This window comes from Macaca mulatta, chromosome 15 (genome assembly GCF_049350105.2).
Source record: "Macaca mulatta isolate MMU2019108-1 chromosome 15, T2T-MMU8v2.0, whole genome shotgun sequence".
Classification (NCBI taxonomy): domain Eukaryota; kingdom Metazoa; phylum Chordata; class Mammalia; order Primates; family Cercopithecidae; genus Macaca; species Macaca mulatta.
The window spans coordinates 42,084,561-42,103,017 of record NC_133420.1 but is presented as its reverse complement, the minus strand read 5'-3'; the positions used below and the strand labels follow the sequence as shown (position 1 = coordinate 42,103,017).

General features: G+C 43.2%; 1 protein-coding gene across 1 annotated transcript in view; it reads left to right on the top strand.

The window, feature by feature from the left end:
* PAPPA (pappalysin 1) overlaps positions 1 to 18,457 on the top strand; it is a 246,345-nt gene that overhangs the window by 28,816 nt on the left and 199,072 nt on the right. Inside the window, exon 2 of the mRNA XM_015116970.3 lies at positions 4,151 to 5,213. Within this exon, the coding sequence (XP_014972456.3) occupies positions 4,151 to 5,213 (1,063 nt within the window). The remainder of the gene's footprint in view (positions 1 to 4,150; positions 5,214 to 18,457) is intronic.

Genomic DNA, 18,457 nt, shown 5'->3' with positions numbered 1-18,457 from the left:
AAGATCAGCTGGCCAGGGTTCCAGCGATAGTACCTTCACAGGAGGACCAGGGCAGGCTCCTTTCCTGCTGCACCTCAGCCTCTCCCTGTGTGCAGTGTGCCCAGACACACTTCTGTAGAGGGACTCTTGCACACTTTCATTGTCTAATTCTATGTGCTTATCGCATTGAGACAGACATATGCTAATTATATGTAGATTGTGTGCAAAATTGCATGTGGCCTTCCATCTTGCCACATGGGACTATATGCCCTGGGATCATCCTCTAGTCCCACACACATGGTGCTGACTTCAGACACATTTGCACCATTTTTTTTGTACTATGCCTATATCTTCATGGAGAACTGTGAGGAAGGGCAGTGTGGAAATGTGGGCGTTCTTTTGTGTCCTCCAGAGAAGAGCATTCTGTGTCCTGTATAGAGATCCTCAGGGGAGACAGAACCTAAGCATGCAAGAGTTGGGAATGACATAAGGCATCTAATTCAAATCAACACATATTTTTGAGCACCTTCTCCTTACAAGGAACCATTCTAACAGAGAACAAAAGAGCTCTTAAATTCTAGCAAGAGATCATTTTTATCCTGACCCCTTCTTTTACAGAGAAGGGAAATTAGGTTCAGCAGCATAGAGGAGGTGGTATGACTTGTCCCAGGCAAGGTTACCTGGCAAGTCAAGCCTGATCTCTGGTGCCAAACTTCTGGTTCTGAGCTGGTGATACAGGGATGCTTCCCTTTCAGACCCTAAAATAAGACTACTGTTGATTAAGTTATTTTCATATAGAAATAAAACCCCATTGCCACTATACTCCCCCAACCTTATGGAAGCTCCGTGATTTTCTTTCACTACTTATACTCCAGGTAAATATTTCCCTCTGAACTTGTGAATCTGCTGCTTCAAGGTTCTCATTTCCCTTAATGTGTTTCTTTTTGGTTCCACTGAAAACCCTCTCTTTGCCCTTCCTCTCTGCCTCCCATGGCTAAGCCACCCCTTATTTCTTAGCTCTTTGGCGGAATCTGCCTTTTCTCACTTCTTCCCCCTTCTCTCAATTGCAAACAGAGGTGGCCTGAGCCTGGGTCCCAAGCCCCGGCAAGGTTCTGAACTGAGAGCACCCTACAGATGTGTAAACATTTTACCTTGCTAACTAGGCTAGCTGCCTTCCAAAGGCAACAGGAAAACCAGGGACTGGGAGCCCCTGACAAAATAAAAACCTGCAGAGAGAGAGACAGAGAAGGAGAGGGAAAAAGGATCTTGTTTTAGATTTTAATTTTCTCGTTAGAAGGTCATTCATTTTCTTTTCATGAGTGATAGGGTTAGCTGGGAGAGACAGAAGGTGAGCTAAGAGGTGGGAAAGAGCATGAATGTCATGGCTTCAGGAACCTCTGCTCTCACTGGTTCCCATAATGGGCAGCAACAGATAGATCTGGGGCAACTCACTTCAAATCTGGAGTTGGATCTTAGGCTTTTGAAGGAGTCAGTGGGGAGGCAGCTTTTAATATGTAGTCTCATGATATCATCTAAGCTGACGGAATCTATGATTTCTAAGAAGGGTTTGCCAGTGGGTTTGAGGAGGACCGGGGCTTTTTTGAGCCTTCCTTCTTGATATATCGGGCAAAATGCCTTCAGGGTACCCTCTCTTTCTGGCCTTTGTATTTTGTTTGCTGTCATTTCCTCACTCCTTTTCATCCTCTACATTGCCCCTGAACCCTTCAGCATCTTAACAATGAACTCTCATATGGACAGCCGTTGTATGCGGAGGATGTAATATTCACTATGTCTTTTATGACAATATATTTAGAGATACAGATGAAGGAATTAAGGCTTAGAGGTGAAGCAATTTTGCCCCATTTGTACAACTAGTAACTGCTGTTGTCAAGATTCAAAGTAAATTACCGTGAGTCCAAAGATCCTGATCTTTCTACTTTACCAATAATAGATTTTATTCTCTGATTCTCCCTGTACTTTAGTTGTAGAGACATAAGTTAATGCCCTTGATTCTGTTTGTCCTTAAAATCCCTACCCTTTCGCATCTCCTGCTCTATGTAGAATCATTCCCATGCCTGCTGTAGCAAGGTGCTGGACAGGTTACTGGAATGACACAGACATAACCATTGCTCTCGAGAAGAATACAGTTTAGCAGAGAGGGGATAATGGTGAGAACACAGACACTGCCAAAACCGAAGAGCACATGTCGAGTTTCCTAAAAGTAAAAAGAGTTCAAAGAAGAGAATAATCACTATTCACAGGGCAGTCAGGAAGAACTTCTTGAAAGAGGTACCTTGCATGTTAGTCATTGGGAAGTCTAGAATAAAGAAAATCAGACTTGGACCTAGTATGTGACACAGAACCTCACTTAACCCCCTCCTTTACCAGATAGAGGATCAGGACACAGAGGACATCAGAGGAGGCACTTGGTGCTTCATTAAGGTTGTCCTGATGGTAAGAGCAGGATGACTTTATAAGGAGACTCTGGCCATTTCCTGAAAGATGGTTGAGCAGGAAGTGGGAGGAGAGGTGTAGATTGGCATAGATGCTGGGCCAAGACTGCTGGCCATGTCAGCTGCTAACAAAGAGATTTACACCAATTCTAAGCTCCCACTGCCCACAAAGGAGTGAAGAGTGTGTGGGCCTCCTCTATTGATTTTGCTGGAAGCTCTCCATGCTCATTTGATGAGCACTAATGGCAGGTGAACTCCCAGAGTTATGGTGACCACAACAATTCTCCAGCTGAGAGCGGTCACTGTCCTTCTAAATGAACATCTTTTATTCACTCTCCTCTCCCTCTCTTTCTTCTCCCACCTGGCCTCATACATCATCTGACACTTAAAATACACTCTTAATTAGAAAGTCCTCTTCCCCATCCAACAGCTTTGTCTGTGCCAAGGACACTGGGTATATTCCAGAAAGGCTAGGAAATGGGGGTTGGTGAGCATAAAGATAATTTGATCCAGAGAGAATCCGCTAACCTACTTCCTGGGGTTCCCAGAGTAACTATAGAGATGCTTGGCTTGGAACTTCCTCAAATATCAAACTCAAATGTGTGACATGCTCCAGGTAGGTGGCATAGCCCAGATGCCTGATGACTTTGGTGAGGCAGGGAGAGTTGCTATAAAATTAGTGCCTAGGATGGTGAATCTAAGGGTCTGATGGATCTAGGATCCACTTACCAAGCAGTTGACCTTCAACCTGTCTCTCCATCTCCTTTCCATATTCTCATCAGTTAAATGAGAAACTTAATGTCACCACCTTAGGGATATTACATGGATTAAGTTAATGCATATACAGACCTTAGCATAATGTCTGGCCTGCCATAGAGGCTTAGGAGATTTTGCTCATTATTATTAAATATATATATATATATATATACTGTCAATGACTCTGTGACTTGACAAATGCCTTCTATTCTCTGGGGCTCAGCTCTCTCACCTGTCAAACAAACGGTTTGGTAGTGGTGATCTTTGAAAACCTTTCTAGTTTAGCTCTGAAGTGTGTTTTCTTTCTTTGGGGATAAATGGCAAGATTCCTGTTAGAGAATGAAGTTCCAGCTTTTCAGCTCCTGACCCTCACTTTTATACCCCAACTTTCCTGACAATTTAATGCCATTGATCATTTAATGACTGCTAATGGCAGATGTGCACTCAAAGTTCTGGTAACTGTTGTAGGGACCTCCCTTCTAAATGAGCATCTTCTGTTCATTATCATCTCCCTCTGTTTCTCCTTTCACCGTGTATATTATCTTACACTTAAAACACCCTCTTAATTACGAAGTCCTCTTCCCCATCCAACAGCTTTGGAAAATGGTTTTCAGATTTTTATTATTATTGCTGTTGTTGTTGCATTTTCATTAGGTGAAGTACCCTTTCTTTAAACAAAAATCTTTCTTGTATGCTTCATATTCAAAACTAATAAAAGTTACACTTCGCAGGTTAAAGTTGTGATGAGAATGCCCCAAACCCAACTTATTCACTCTCTCAGCTCCTCCAGCCCTTGCCTTGCCCTCGAGGTGGTCCCAGAGGCACTGCTAGGATCCCACAGAGCAGTTGGAAAGTGATGAGTCTAGGATAACCTGATACAAATTTTATAAGAGAAAAATAAATTAACCCCCCTTCCTTTTCCATCCTTTATTTATTAATCTTTCTCTTTTGGGGCCACATAGGGCTGTATGACAAATGTTCTTATACCTCACGTGACCGAGGATGGGTCGTGGGCATTCACACCATCAGTGACCAAGGCAACAGAGACCCACGCTACTTTTTCTCCTTGAAGACAGACCGGGCTCGGCAAGTGACCACCATCAATGCCCACCGCAGCTACCTCCCAGGCCAGTGGGTATATCTAGCTGCCACCTATGATGGGCGGTTCATGAAGCTCTATGTAAATGGTGCGCAGGTGGCCACCTCTGGGGAGCAAGTGGGTGGCATATTCAGCCCACTGACCCAGAAGTGCAAAGTGCTCATGTTAGGGGGCAGTGCCCTGAATCACAACTACCGGGGCTACATCGAGCACTTCAGTCTGTGGAAGGTGGCCAGGACTCAGCGGGAGATACTGTCTGACATGGAAACCCATGGCACCCACACTGCTCTACCTCAACTCCTCCTCCAGGAGAACTGGGACAATGTGAAGCATGCCTGGTCCCCCATGAAGGATGGCAGCAGCCCCAAAGTGGAATTCAGCAATGCCCACGGCTTTCTGCTGGACACAAGTTTGGAGCCTCCTCTGTGCGGACAGACGTTGTGTGACAACACAGAGGTCATCGCCAGCTACAATCAGCTCCCGAGTTTCCGCCAGCCCAAGGTGGTGCGCTACCGCGTGGTCAACCTCTATGAAGATGATCATAAGAACCCGATGGTGACCCGTGAGCAGGTGGACTTCCAGCACCAGCAGCTGGCTGAGGCCTTCAAGCACTACAACATCTCCTGGGAGCTGAAGGTGCTGGAGGTGAGCAACTCCTCCCTTCGCCGCCGCCTCATCCTGGCCAACTGTGACATCAGCAAGATTGGGGATGAGAACTGTGACCCCGAGTGCAACCACACGCTGACCGGCCATGACGGCGGGGATTGCCGTCACCTGCGCCACCCCGCCTTCGTGAAGAAGCAACAGAACGGGGTGTGTGACATGGACTGCAACTATGAACGGTTCAACTTTGATGGTGGAGAGTGCTGTGACCCTAAAATCACCGATGTCACTCAGACTTGCTTTGACCCCGACTCTCCACACAGGTAAGACCTTACCGGGCTAAAGATGCCCTGTTGAAAGTTGAACTTGATGTCCTCCATATTATAGATAAGGCACCTGAGGCCCATGAGTAATATGGGGATTTTTCTGGTTCAACCAGCAGCTTCATGATTGAGGCAACTCTTTTACTCAGGTCATCGTGGAGACCATAGGCAAACAGTTTATTACAGAAATAGGTACTGAGTGCCTACCATGAGCACTCAGTACCTATTTCTGTAGGAAGCCTGAGAGCCCTGTTTTTTCTAAGAGCCCGGAGTTCAAATTGAGTGATATGAACTGAGTACAAATAGCTGTTGTATTGCATGACATAGAGTGGGTGAGAGTTGCAGAGTCCAATATGGTAGTTCCTAGCAACATGTGCCTACTTAAATTTAAGTCAGTCGAAGTTAAATAAAACTCAAAATCCAATTCCTGAGTTGCATTAGCCACATTTCAAGTACTCTAGCCACAGGGGACTAGTGGCTACCATACTGACAAAGCAATATGAAACACTTTAATCATCACAGAAAGTTCTGGTGGACAGGCTCAAAGAGATGAAGTCACATGGGGCTAGACAACCTGGCCCCATGGTCTCAGCTGTCTGTGACTTCCTTATTTTGTAACTTCTTAGAAGCTGTTTCTTCGTCTATAAAATGGGGGAAATAATGGTACCTGTTTTGTCAAGTTGCTCTGAGGATTGATAGAGAGGAGACATATAAAGTACACTCTCTTGTAGCACATCATTAATTCTCAATAGTATGTTTATCATTACTTGTCTAATGAAAGGTAATGTGCTGTGTTTAGGGACTGCCCTAGATGATCAAAGAGAAAAAGTTGACTTTCAGCTTGACTATATCAGGGAAGCCTTCTTGAGAGAGGTGACATTTGAGCAAGATCTTCAAGAATAGCTCTAATTTGAAGAATGTTAGACAAATCTAGAGATCTAATGAACAACAAGATCAAAACAATCGGTATAATAGAACAAATCTAGAGGACTAATGTACAGCATGAGGACTATAGGAAGTAAGGTTGAACTGTATTTGGGATTCATGCTAAATAACCAGATTTTAAGTACTTTTGGTACAAAACCAAAAGAAAATGGGTGACTTAAGATAATGGATATGTTAATTTATTTCACTATAGTAAACTGTTTACTATCTCTATGTTTCCCATAACATCATGTCTACCTTAAATATACACAATAAAATTTACCTGAAAAAAGAATAGGTATATTTTTGACATCAGAGATTGGGTGGAGGAAGAAGGGAGGACACTCCAGGCAGAGGGAATTTCTCATCTACTGCTAAAAAAAAGGACAGAAAAGGGGTCCTTTGATCTAATGCCTCACTTAGCCTCTGCCATTGCTATCAACTATAACCAGTAATCCCAAAGTAGAACCCAGAGGTGAACTCAAGAGTAACCTGTATTAAATGTGGGACCTGGAGGAACGAGATTCAAGCCGGAGAGACCATCAATATCCACTTTCTTGTTTTTCCCAGATTCACACTGAACTTTTCTATTCTGTCCAACACACAGGACCCTGGACTTGCTGATGGCTCGAGCACATTTGCCGACCTCTGCAGGTTTTCTGCTGACTCTTCTCTTTATGTCTCTCTCAAAAGAGCAAGGGCCTCCTGTGCATGAACAAAATACCTACGTGCAAAAGAATGAGGATGCTGGCAGGAGAATGCCCTGCCTGGCAGCAAGTCAGAAAGCACCTCAGCTCAGCTTCCTGGCACCAGGAGGGCCCCTGGACTCTCACCTTGGCTCCAAGACATGAGCAGTCCATGTGAAGAGAAGCCTTGGTGTGTGACCAGTCTCTTCCAGATCACAGTGCATTGTCATCTCTGCTTTAACTTGGGCCTTTCCAGAACTTGGCAGGGGAATCAACACAGAGGTTAACATTCACATTTGACTGATGGGAAATAGAGGAAATTTAGAGAGTGCAGTGACTTAGCTAAGTTCATGGGTCAAGAAAATCATTAGGCTAAATCACAAGTGCAAGTCTGTGATCAGTGTGCTCCACTAAACTAGACTCCCAAGAGGTACCTCTGTGCCTGGTCAGAATGGGTGTGGGGTAGAATGGATATAATTGGATGTCATCCATTCATTTGCACATCCATTTATTTGCTCATTCATTCACTCATTCATTCATGCAACAAATGTTTATGCAGCACCTGCCAAGTGCCAGGAAGGTGGTTACCCTTAGCCCTGTTTTGCTTTGAAAATTCAAGATTCAGAAAGATGAAGGGACTTACCTAAGCTCACTCTGCTAATAAATGGATAGCTTGGATTCAAACTCAGGACGACTAGGTTCAAACCTCCCATGGAAGAAGGGTATTTTTTAATCTAAGGAACAATAAGAAGCAGAATGAAGAGACAGGTGATAGGGAGAGTGGCGCTACTAAAGTTTTGGGGAAAAAAAACTGTGTATCATTGAGACAGGATGAAGAGCAGCTGACCTTTGCAGAGCACCATGCTGTTGCTGAGGGGCCCAGGTTCCAGATACCTCATAATCAGCAGACAACACTGGCAGGTTCCAAAGGCCTCCTCTTTTCTAAGTCACGGGAATGCATGCCCAGAGTGTCTGTGAGCGACCATGTGCCAGCTGTGACCGCTTTGACCAAGGCTTGTTTGTTTGCTGGCTGGGAAAGCTGTGTGCCCTGGGTGAGGCCCACCAGGCCACGTGTCATCTCTTGATGAGGCTGGGGTTTTCTGGGTTCTGGCCGAATCAGCTCTCCTGTGTGCAGACAGAAACCTGTAGAAGGTTGCAGATAAATTTTTGCTTTGTGAATTTAAACAAAAAAGGGAGGGAGTGAGGGAAGGAGGGAGATAGGGAGGGAGAGAGGGTCATGATTACTTGGTCATGACACAAACACCTCAAGCTCTGAAGGCCTATCCTGTGGGAAAGTCACAGAATTTTTCTATATGGTTTCTAGGCCATGGCTGGGACTAGAGTGTTGCAATTACAGGAGGCAGCTTTGAGCTGAGTAATAGACGATATCATCTCCAGTCAAAATAGTTCTTTTGGGGGAGGGCTTTGTGTGTGGGTGAGTGAGCTCCCCTTCATCAGAGGCATGCAAGTCAGTACTGATAGCCATGGATAATGAGGCCATAGCTAGGTTTACAGTTCTCGTGGAGAAAGTGGCCTTGTGGTCTTGGGGTTGAGCACTGCACAGTAATACCTTATTCCATATCATATCAGAAAACCAAATATTGACTGTTTCTCTTCTCTTTAACAGGCATTTATTGGACATGTCTATCCCACCAGCCATTCTGCTCTTCACTGGGAGTGTTGCAATGAGTTGGACATGTTCCTCACCATTGAGGGGCTTCCACTTTTGTGGGAAAGTCATATAGAAACATAAGAAACTCTAATTTGTAAATTTAGTGGCACACAGTAGGACAGGAGACCTAAAAAGCAGAGATTTATTTGACTAGGAAAACAAGGCAAATCAGCTGGAGGAGGCATGATTTGAGTAGGCATTTGAGAATAGGCAGCCTGCTGAGAGGTAAAGATGCAGACTGCATCAGTCAGGGTCCTAGCAGGAAACAGATGGCACATTCAAACAGAATAATTAAGGAGAGTTGAAGGAGGGGCTATTTTCAAGGAGAAGCTATTTACAATGTTGTAGGCGGGATTAAGGATAACCAACAAGGCCTCACACTATACTCTAGGGCGGACAGCCATGGAGAGCCATTTACCCCCTTGGCCTGTAGGGGCAAGAGGAGAAAGTGGTTATGGGACCCAGAGAGAGGGGCTGTGTGGAGAGGGTTTCCTGGCAGCAGCTGTGGCTCTCAGCAAGGGAAGCAGCCAGCCTACAGCCACCTGACCAGAAGGGAACCAGGAGAGTAAATTCCATGTTATCATTCTTTCTGCCTGCCAGTCTCCTGCCATTGCTTCCCATTTGATGAATCCAACTGAAGTCACAAAACAAAGGAACCTGTTGATGCAAGCCATAGGTAGCCAGCCTCCCAAGGGCACAGAGCAGGGTGAGGAGTTGATCTGCATGAGCAAGCAGAGATGTCCGGAGCATAGAGACAGCCAGCCCATGAAGAGGGTAGGGCATAAGCCAGGCAGTGGAGAGGGTGAGGAGTGGTGTATAGAAGAGAGCATGGAGTTTAAGGGGTTATTATGGCTGAGATCTAGACCATGAGCAGAGAAAAGTTCAGTTTATCTCATGGAAAACTTTAATGTTAGGCTTAATCCTCTGTTCCTTTCTCCCTACATTCTTCCCACCTTCCCTTCCTTCTGTCCTTTTCTTCTCGCAATAAATATTTGTTGAATGCTATATCTGTGCCAGCCCAATCACTGCCCTCCCAGAGCTTACCACCTAATGGGTAAGACGGAGAAGTAAACACCCCACTGCAATCACTGGTGTGAAGGAAGGGTCTACAGTACCAGCCGGGAGGAGCAGTCTGTGTGAGCAGTAAATGCCTTGCTGTGACACTAGCCAGTTAGAAAAAAGACACTCCAGGTGAACTGTGGCCATTCTCTACAGTGGTAGAGAATAGCCAGGGAGGCAGGACTTCATTTGCAGCCATTAGAGATGTCTACATGCAGGTAGAATGCACTTCACACACCCTTTTATAAATGAAATGGAAAACCTGGATATTAATAAAAAGTTTCAGTGTCAGGAAATCCAGGGGCATTTGACACTGAAGACTGTAGCTACCTCATGAGAGAGGATATTGCAACAAAACAACCAAGTTCCTGTTTGGACCCTTCCAAACCATACGCCCTGGCACCCTCAAGTGAACTCACCTTTGTTCATGAATATCTACTCATACAAAATGGGATGGGTGGGAAAAAAAGACACTTTCCCTACACACTGTTGTCTCATAAGGAAACATTTCCTTTGTCTTCTCTTTATTATAATTTGGGAATTATTTCCTTTGTCTTCTTCTTCTTATTATTATTATTATTACTGTTATTTAATGTAACAAGGGCAATCTCCTGAGGCCAGGTTTTGTGCTTGTTGCTTTTGGACTCCAGTTAGTGTTGTTGGAAGTCTCACAAAAGAGGCTGCGGTAAGTCTTGAGGTCACCCCTGACCACTCTGCTGGCAGCTATAGCCCCCATCAGCCTCTTCCCCTGCTCTAATCAGGGCCTGCTGACTGATTTGTCCTCTCTGGGTGGGGTTTCCTACTTAATTTCTGATTTGATCTCATGGAGCATAAACTTCCTACTTTCCCCTTCCTTTTCAATCTGAATGAGGGACTCTCAGAGCTTAATGGAACAGTAGATTGGTCCAGATGGGGAGACTTTCTTGCTGCAGATGGGGAGACTAAACCCTCAAGGAAGGGCAGACACTGATGCAAACCACCCAGTGAGAGTGGGGCTGAGCTGCGATGGAGACCCAGGATCTCACTTCCTACTCCCATGCTATTTCAACTGCTTCCTATAGACACCTTAGACACCAGCTTAAAACCTGGAAAGGGTATATTTAGTATGTTTATGTTCTTACCCATCATCCATATTCTATAAAGACACCTTAGTATACAGAGAACTGTGATAAATGCTGTAGGGGTCCAAGATATAATCTCTGTCTTCAAGGTGCTTGTATCCTGTGGTTTAATGACATTTTGTTACAGTCATTCCAGAGGAGGCAAGAGGGCAGATGACTAATTTCCCTGTAAGCCGCATAGCCTATAAGGCTCCCATGAGCTCTGAGAAAGGGCAGGATCACTGTGGTTTGGAGAAGTTAGGAAAGGTTTAATGATGGAGAAGGGACGGCAATAGGCTTCTAGCATGAGCAGGCTTTGTAATAATAGAAAAGAACTGGTGGGCAGGCCAGACATGTAGTGTTAATGGGGTAAAGAAATTGAAGTGGAAAGATGTTGAGAAGATGCAAGAAAGATGTGAGTCTTGTTGGGGCTTCATGCAGGTAGATACCACAGTTTTTTCTTCAGACTGTAGACACTGAAGACTCAGGCTGAGTTAGAATGAAAGAATTCAGGTGAAATAGATTCTAGCCTGGGCTGGGCAGTTTGTTAGCTATGCAATCTTAGGCAAGCCTCTTAATCTCTCTGAGCCTCCAATTCCACATCTATGTAGAGAGAATAATAGTATCTGACTGCCTGGATCACACAGTTGCCATGAGGGTCTCATAAAATAATATCCCAGAAAGAGTTCTGGGAAGAGTTAACCAGCATGCAGATGAAAGGGAGCATTGTTATTTTTTCAGTAACTTTGTTCATTCTTTTCCAGTAATCATGTAAAAGAAATTGCTTGGAATTTTATAATCAGAATATCAGGGTTTACTTAACGTGACTAATATTCATTAAAGCAATAACAGGAGTCAGGTCTGGTGTGGTGGAAAAATTATGCGTGCTAGAGACTGACCAGGGTTTGAATCTTGGCTCTGCTCTGCACTAGCTGTCTGACCTTGGCACATTGCTCAATAAGAGTCACTGGTTTCTCATATGTAATAATTGGGTGATAACAGCTATCCTGTGGCATGTCATGACACTCAAATGGAGTCATCTGTGTGAGACACCTGGTATGATACAGTACCTGGCACGTAGTAGGTGCTGGAGAAAAGTCTCCTCCCTTCTTGCGTGCACATGTGGACACCATCTCCTGCCTGTCAGCATTGTTTTACAGAGGCTGTGTTCCTACAGGCTCATAAAAACAGGCCTGGATGAAACTGCCATTTACAAATTGAGAGCATTTGCTAAGATTATTTCATTCTTGAAATACTAACTTTTTAAAAAGGACTAGCCACAGAATTGGTATTTTTAAATAAAGACCCTATAACTTCTATCAAACTCATTGAGTTATTGAATTTACACACTGGCTTATTTTTAAAATGACCCAAATGTCTGGCATTGTTAAAGGACATATTTCTGTATAACACCATTCCAGGCAATGTTGGGATGGATCATAACGAGAGATATGCCAGACTGGTGAAGTTACTGTATGTTTCTACCATCTCCAGCCCTCGTGCCTGCTTGAGGGTTTATACACAGGCCATACAGATTCAGGCATACTTGCACATATGGTTTGATTTTCTCTGATTCAGTCTGGGTTTTCCTCATGCTTTTCTTTCAAACAAAGTCCACCTTTACTCACAAGTTCCATCTGTGAGCCTTGCACACATATCACTTTGGTCTTAAGAGCAGAATAGAGAGGTGAACTGAATTAAAAGAAGAACTGCTCGAGACCCCTAAAGATGAGGTTAATAAGGAGCTCAAAACAGTGACCTATGAGGAACAGTAGAAGATCAGTACAGTCTAGCAAATAAATAAGAATACAAGTTTTGGAGACAGAGCATACTACAGTCAAGTCATTTAACAGTTCTGTAACCTTGCACAGGTCTCTTCCTTTGTCAAAGACTCAGTTACCTCCTCTGTAAAGTCAGGGATGAAAGTAACAATCTACTGCATTGGGTGGTTTAGAGGATTGGATGAAATAATACACAGTCAACCCTTTAGGACAGCACCTGGCACATAGTGAGGTCTGAAAATAGCAGTTGTTATTGCTGCTGTTGTTTGGGAATTTCCCTCCTCTGATAGATCTTCTGGCTTCTTATTGTACATATCCCGAAATTCTTAGCCCCTTTTCAATCCTGAGCCCCCTCACTACAATCTCAGTGTGGGAGTAAGAGACAGAAGTAACCTAATCAACCACTCTGTACTACCAAAAGCCCTTTTATTTTATCACCCACAGGTTTCATTTTTTTAAATATTTTTTTAATTCCAAAAGTCCTGTATAAACTGAATGCTAATGTATTCATTTTCCCAAGAGATAAGCAGCATGCCACACTAAGTTTAAGCATTTCAAGCAAAAAAGCAAAGGCATGTCTTGGATTCCAAGTTGGGGTTCATTGAATAGTGAGTAGGGAAGGAACTGGAAGCCAGGAAGCCAGGAGGGTACCCATAATATGCTCAGGACTACACCAACCAACGCTCTCTCTCCTGGCCTGGGACTCTTGCCCCAGCATACTCTGTATTCTCAAAGTTTACAGACAAAAGTTGGAACTCTTTTGTGGGGAGAAGTCAGGAACATGCCAGGATCTGAGGTGCTCCTTCTCTCATCCCCTTCCCAAATGTGTTCCCTGTTCCATGCCCAGCTGCCTGAATGGATGGCAGCACTGGTGCCCTTTTAAGGGCCTCAGTAGGAGGCAGTTGGTTTTTTCCCACCCTGGGTTTGGCATGCTCAGCACTCTCAATTTCCTTTCTGCATCCACTGATGACACTGACCACTCATGACAGCCTCTGCACTTGGTCAGATGCCCTTCCAGGTTAGGAAACAAAGCCGATGGGCGTGCGAGAGAGGGTTGAACTGACAGACAGCAGTACCTTTTGTTTTACTGAAATACATTTTCCTAAGTTGGTTACAGCTCAGCTTCTTCCTTCAAACCTACTGCTGGGCAGTTTTCCACCTCCTGAGAGGGAACCTCCACACCTCCACTCTCACTTTCTGAAAACACAAAACTAGTGTGTGGATAGCAGTGCATTTTGTTCACGGGTTTGTTTGCATAACTAGAATATGCTCGTGTTTCCCCATTTTTCAGAGGAGCATTTTCTGTCTTCCTCCTTTCTCCTTTCTTCTCTTTCTTTTTCTTTTCCATGTTCTAGGTTGTTTTAGTGGCCTGGTGGTGAAGGGTGGAGGAGCACTGTCTCCGCGTCAAGCTTCTGATGTGTTTGATTCCAAACTTGTGTGAGTTGAGACAGCCAACTGCAGCTCTTAGCCTTGAACTTCACTTCTAACTACTGAACTATTTTTATGGCCACAGAGGGCAATGGTGATTATAACTCCACAAAATCATGAAGTAAGAGAGATGTAAAGCTAGTTTCTTTCCCATGAGGATCCATGGTAGAAAAATACAGTTTGCCAGTGGTTTGGCCAAGCATGAGGAAGGAAGTGACTAGATTCTTCCAGGAACTTAGTGACCAGGATGAAGTAAGACACTTTTCTTCTCTCGTTTCAAATTCTCCATCTGTAAAGTGGGAGGATTTGAGGTTTGTTCATGCACAGATATTCTCAAATCAGACATTGGAATCCTGTTTCCAGGATAGTGGAAAATAGAACTAATGTACAGAGGAAGGGCTTAATGTTTAAAAGGTAGAAATAAAGCCATGCACTGGCACTGGAGACACCAAGGGATATAAGAGACAGACTTTGCCTTCAAAGGATTGACCAGCCCCTGTATCTACTTGAGTACAAAGTGTTCAATGTGGTAATGAGGAACAATTATGCTCTGTGGCAAGCTGAAAAAAAAATCCTACTCATATTTCTCAAGTCCCAACAGTGGCCTTGTGATGGTACCCCATAGTGGGGCAGTCTACATGTCTGCTATTTTATTTTCCCTCAGGCTCCAAATGTGGCATCCTCTTTCCAAAAATCAATTTGAATTTATTTCTACTTTTGACAGCCTGACTTATAATGTCATGCTTTCTAGCATCATTTCTCTATACTTGAACTTCTTGATCATCACATGACTCTCTAAGAGTTGTCTCTCTTTAACCCCAAAGGAGACCCAAATTTGTAGAAGTTACTAGACTTATTCAAGGTCATCCAGAGGGACCTACATGTACTGTACGGACTGTATTGTTTTAGTTTTAAATAAATTTGTTTTTTGCCTAAGGTTAAGTGATTTGTATGGGGCTATGGTCCAGATTAAAATTTAGACATTGCCATTTTAACACATATTGGTGATTATATAATTCTTGATTTATCCTTTCTAAACTTACTATATTTTAGTTAGCCTTCACATCAGTTATGTGCCTACATGGCTAAAATCTAGAGCCAAACTATGCAGTCTTCTGAAATAACCTTTGTTCCTAAAACATTGTGACTGCTGCAGCTTATGAAGGAGATGTGATTGTCTTTGCTTAGTTGTTCTTTAAGCGTAAGACAAATCACAGGGCTGTCGATGAGTTGTGCATATTCTGCTCAATGTGGTCAGTTGTGTTATTTATTAATTGTGGTTTTGATGCTCCAAGAAGGAAGTGAAGTAGCGGGAAGAGAGCTGTGGGCCCTTGAACTTTATAGTTCAGTTGCGAAAATGATCATCTGACATAAGATAATTACATTACTATTGTGTTACTTTTGAACACAGCATCACAATTCAATTGTTGCACCTCCTTACTTAGCAAGAGGTTCCTCATGCCTTAATGGCTGCTCTGAAAATAAATGAACTCTGAGTTTCTGAGGCTGTCAAAACAGAGATTGGAGTACCCCAAGAGAAGATCTTAGGGAAGTGACTGTTCATCCAATAGTTTGTGCATGAGTGTGTGTGACTGCCTTCTATGTGCCAAGCACAGTGCCAGATGCTAGAAGTACAACATTGAACATTGCACAGGACACCTGTAATTCAGCCCTTTTGGAATTTCCTGCAGCAAGATAAATAGCTAGCTGGATAATTGCTGTTATGGAGAAGTCCAAGGTGCTGAGCGAACACAGAGAATGGCTACCTGACTCAGACATAGGGGGTCAGAGTAGCTTTTAGGCTGTGTCCTAGAGGATGATTCATGTTAACCAAGTGAGTGTAGCTGAGCTTGCCAGGAACCAGGTGTTCTGACACTTTGCTTTCTGTCCTAACAATCTCTAAAATTATTTCACAAAAGGTAAATGAGAAAAATAGCAGCTGTGTAGTTTCTAGTAAAACACATGCATTGTAAAATAGGGCTCTTTATTCTGAGATTACTTTTTCTTTTGGAGTACTACTCAAGTACCATTTATTTTATGATATGAGGGACCTCATACATGGTGGAGTGTTTTTTTTCCCCTTTTGAATGCTTTATTTATCCATCAAAATTACACATCACTGCTGACTTCCATCGCAATGTTTATTATTAGGTTGGTGCAGAAGTAATTGTGGTTTTTGCCATTTAAACGTAAGATTGAAAACCACAGTTTACTTGTGCATCAATCTAATAATATCCCAAAAGTCTAAGAACCTCACCACTGGCACACTCTGCCTCTCTGAACCAGCACCTCCTCTCCTCTGAACCAAATTCCCAGGATTCTCCATCCCACCCATTATTTGGTCCCATCGTGATCCAATCCACAAGGAGCTGAAGGTCAGTGATTTTCCTATGGGTTGGCCTTCCAGGAGACTCAGCAAAGGACATGCCGCTGGCAGATAAATCTCTTACTGGGTCTAGCATTTAGAACAGCAATAAAGGGGGCTTTGATGTGCAGTGTCTGTGACTGATAGAAGAAAAATACTACAGGAGACAAAATCAGAAACCAGACCAACATTTCAGCTTCCCTCACTCCCACCCTAACTCAGTATCAAATTTTTCCCCATGTACGAATACCACTACTTCTTATATACATTCCTGTTGCTGTGAGACACTGCAAATGCCTCCTTCTCCACTTTCATCACCTCTACTCCATCTCCCAAATTCCTTCAGAAATCTCCCTGGAAAATGTAAACCAGATCATTTTATCCTCTTACATATAATCTGCCGTCGTCTGCTTGGGACTCCCAGTACACTTTCAATTCTCCATTGCCTGGTATACAAGACCCTTCCTCATTGTCTTAGTTTGTTGTGTATTGCTTCAAAGGAATACCTGAGACTGAATAATTTACAAAGGAAAGAGATTTACCTAGCTCATGGTTCTACAGGCAGTACAAGAAGCCTGGCACCAGTGTCTGCTTCTGGTGAGGGACTTGAACTGCTTCCCTTCATGCTTGGAAGGTGAAGAGGAGCCAGCATATGCAGAGATCACATGGCAAGAGAATAAGCAAGAGAGAGAGTGGGGAGATGCTAGAGTCTTAAGGGATCCGCCCCCATGACCCAAACATCTCCCACTAGGCCCCACCCCCAACATTGGGGTGATTCAATGTGATATTTGGAGGGGACAATATCCAAACTATAGCACAGATGTAACCATTGCTGTCCTCTCCAGCTTCATCTTGTGAGGTTCCTCAAACTTGCAAGTGAGGGCTTGTAGTGTCTCTTCTCATGCTTTTACGCTGCTGGGCTTTCTGGAGCTTCTGCCATTTTCTCTATTTCCCACACTTGGTTCAGTATCAAACCAGGGTTTATTCTTTATGTGAAAACCTCAGTGGCTTCTGACCCTCCTTCAGCTGGGTGTCATTGCTGCATGCTCTCATTATATTTAACACCCACCCTCTCTATCGTAACACATATGATAAGAGGAAGTAAGAGACTAATGGCTAAGGATCTGGTCGGTAGCATCAAACAGACTAGGGGTTGTGTCCCACCTCTGACACTTTCCAAGTGGAGGGACCTTGGAAAAGTGGTGTCAGCCCTCTTATCCTTGGTTCCATCACTTATAAGTTTGGGATACTCTAGGGCTTTTGAAAAGCTTCAAAAAATATACAAAAATACTTCAACAGTTCCAGTGTGTAGTAAACTTTTCCAAATGGTAGTGTTATTAATATTATCATATTATGTTGTGATCATTCATTTGTTCGTCTCACTTTCTTCATAAAACTTCTAATACATTGATAATGAAAATTGTGCTTTTTTTCATTATCTAGAGGCAAAGTTTCTAGCTTAAAGCATGGTATTTGATAGAATCTCAATAAGTGTTGATGAATGAAAGCAGAAAAGAATGAATGAATGATATGTGGAAAGGAAGGAAATTAGGAAGGAAGAAAGGAAAGAAAGAATGAAAGCAGGGAAAAAGGGAGGAAAAAACGGAGGTAAGGAAAGAATGACTCATTCAATAAATAAAGGAATGATCAATTTTAAATTAGTCTTTGATTGATGCTATTACATTTTTCTTTTCTATGTGTCAAGCTTCCATACAAAATCTGTTATTTTGGAAACTAATCATTCAAGATTCCAAGAATTTAATAAACTCTCCCAGCATTTTCTTTCTGTGTCTCTTTTTATAGACTGGAGAGGCAGATTTAGGCATTTTTGACAATGCAACTAAGCAGGAAGATCAAGTCCAGATTGTTAGGGCCCTTGGGATAAAGAACAAAATTCAGGTTTTTGTACTGGTCACAGCTTGGAGAAAGCTTGTTATTTGGAACAAGGATATGGATGCAATAAACATTCTGAGGTTTATCTTGCTTTAATGACTTGCCTTGAGTGGCTTTGATCTTTATATTTGATAATCATTTTCAAATGGTCTGGTGTGTTCTGAGAATTAAGTAGTGGTTCATGGACTTGAGAACCTCCTTGGAAATGACAAGCTACAATCAGAATTTGGAAATGGGCAATGTTACAGAATTTGCTCTATGAGATGGAGAAACAGGACAACCTCCTGTGAAGAAGGTAAACACATTGATCCAGTGTTGGGAACCAGGGTTGGCTGG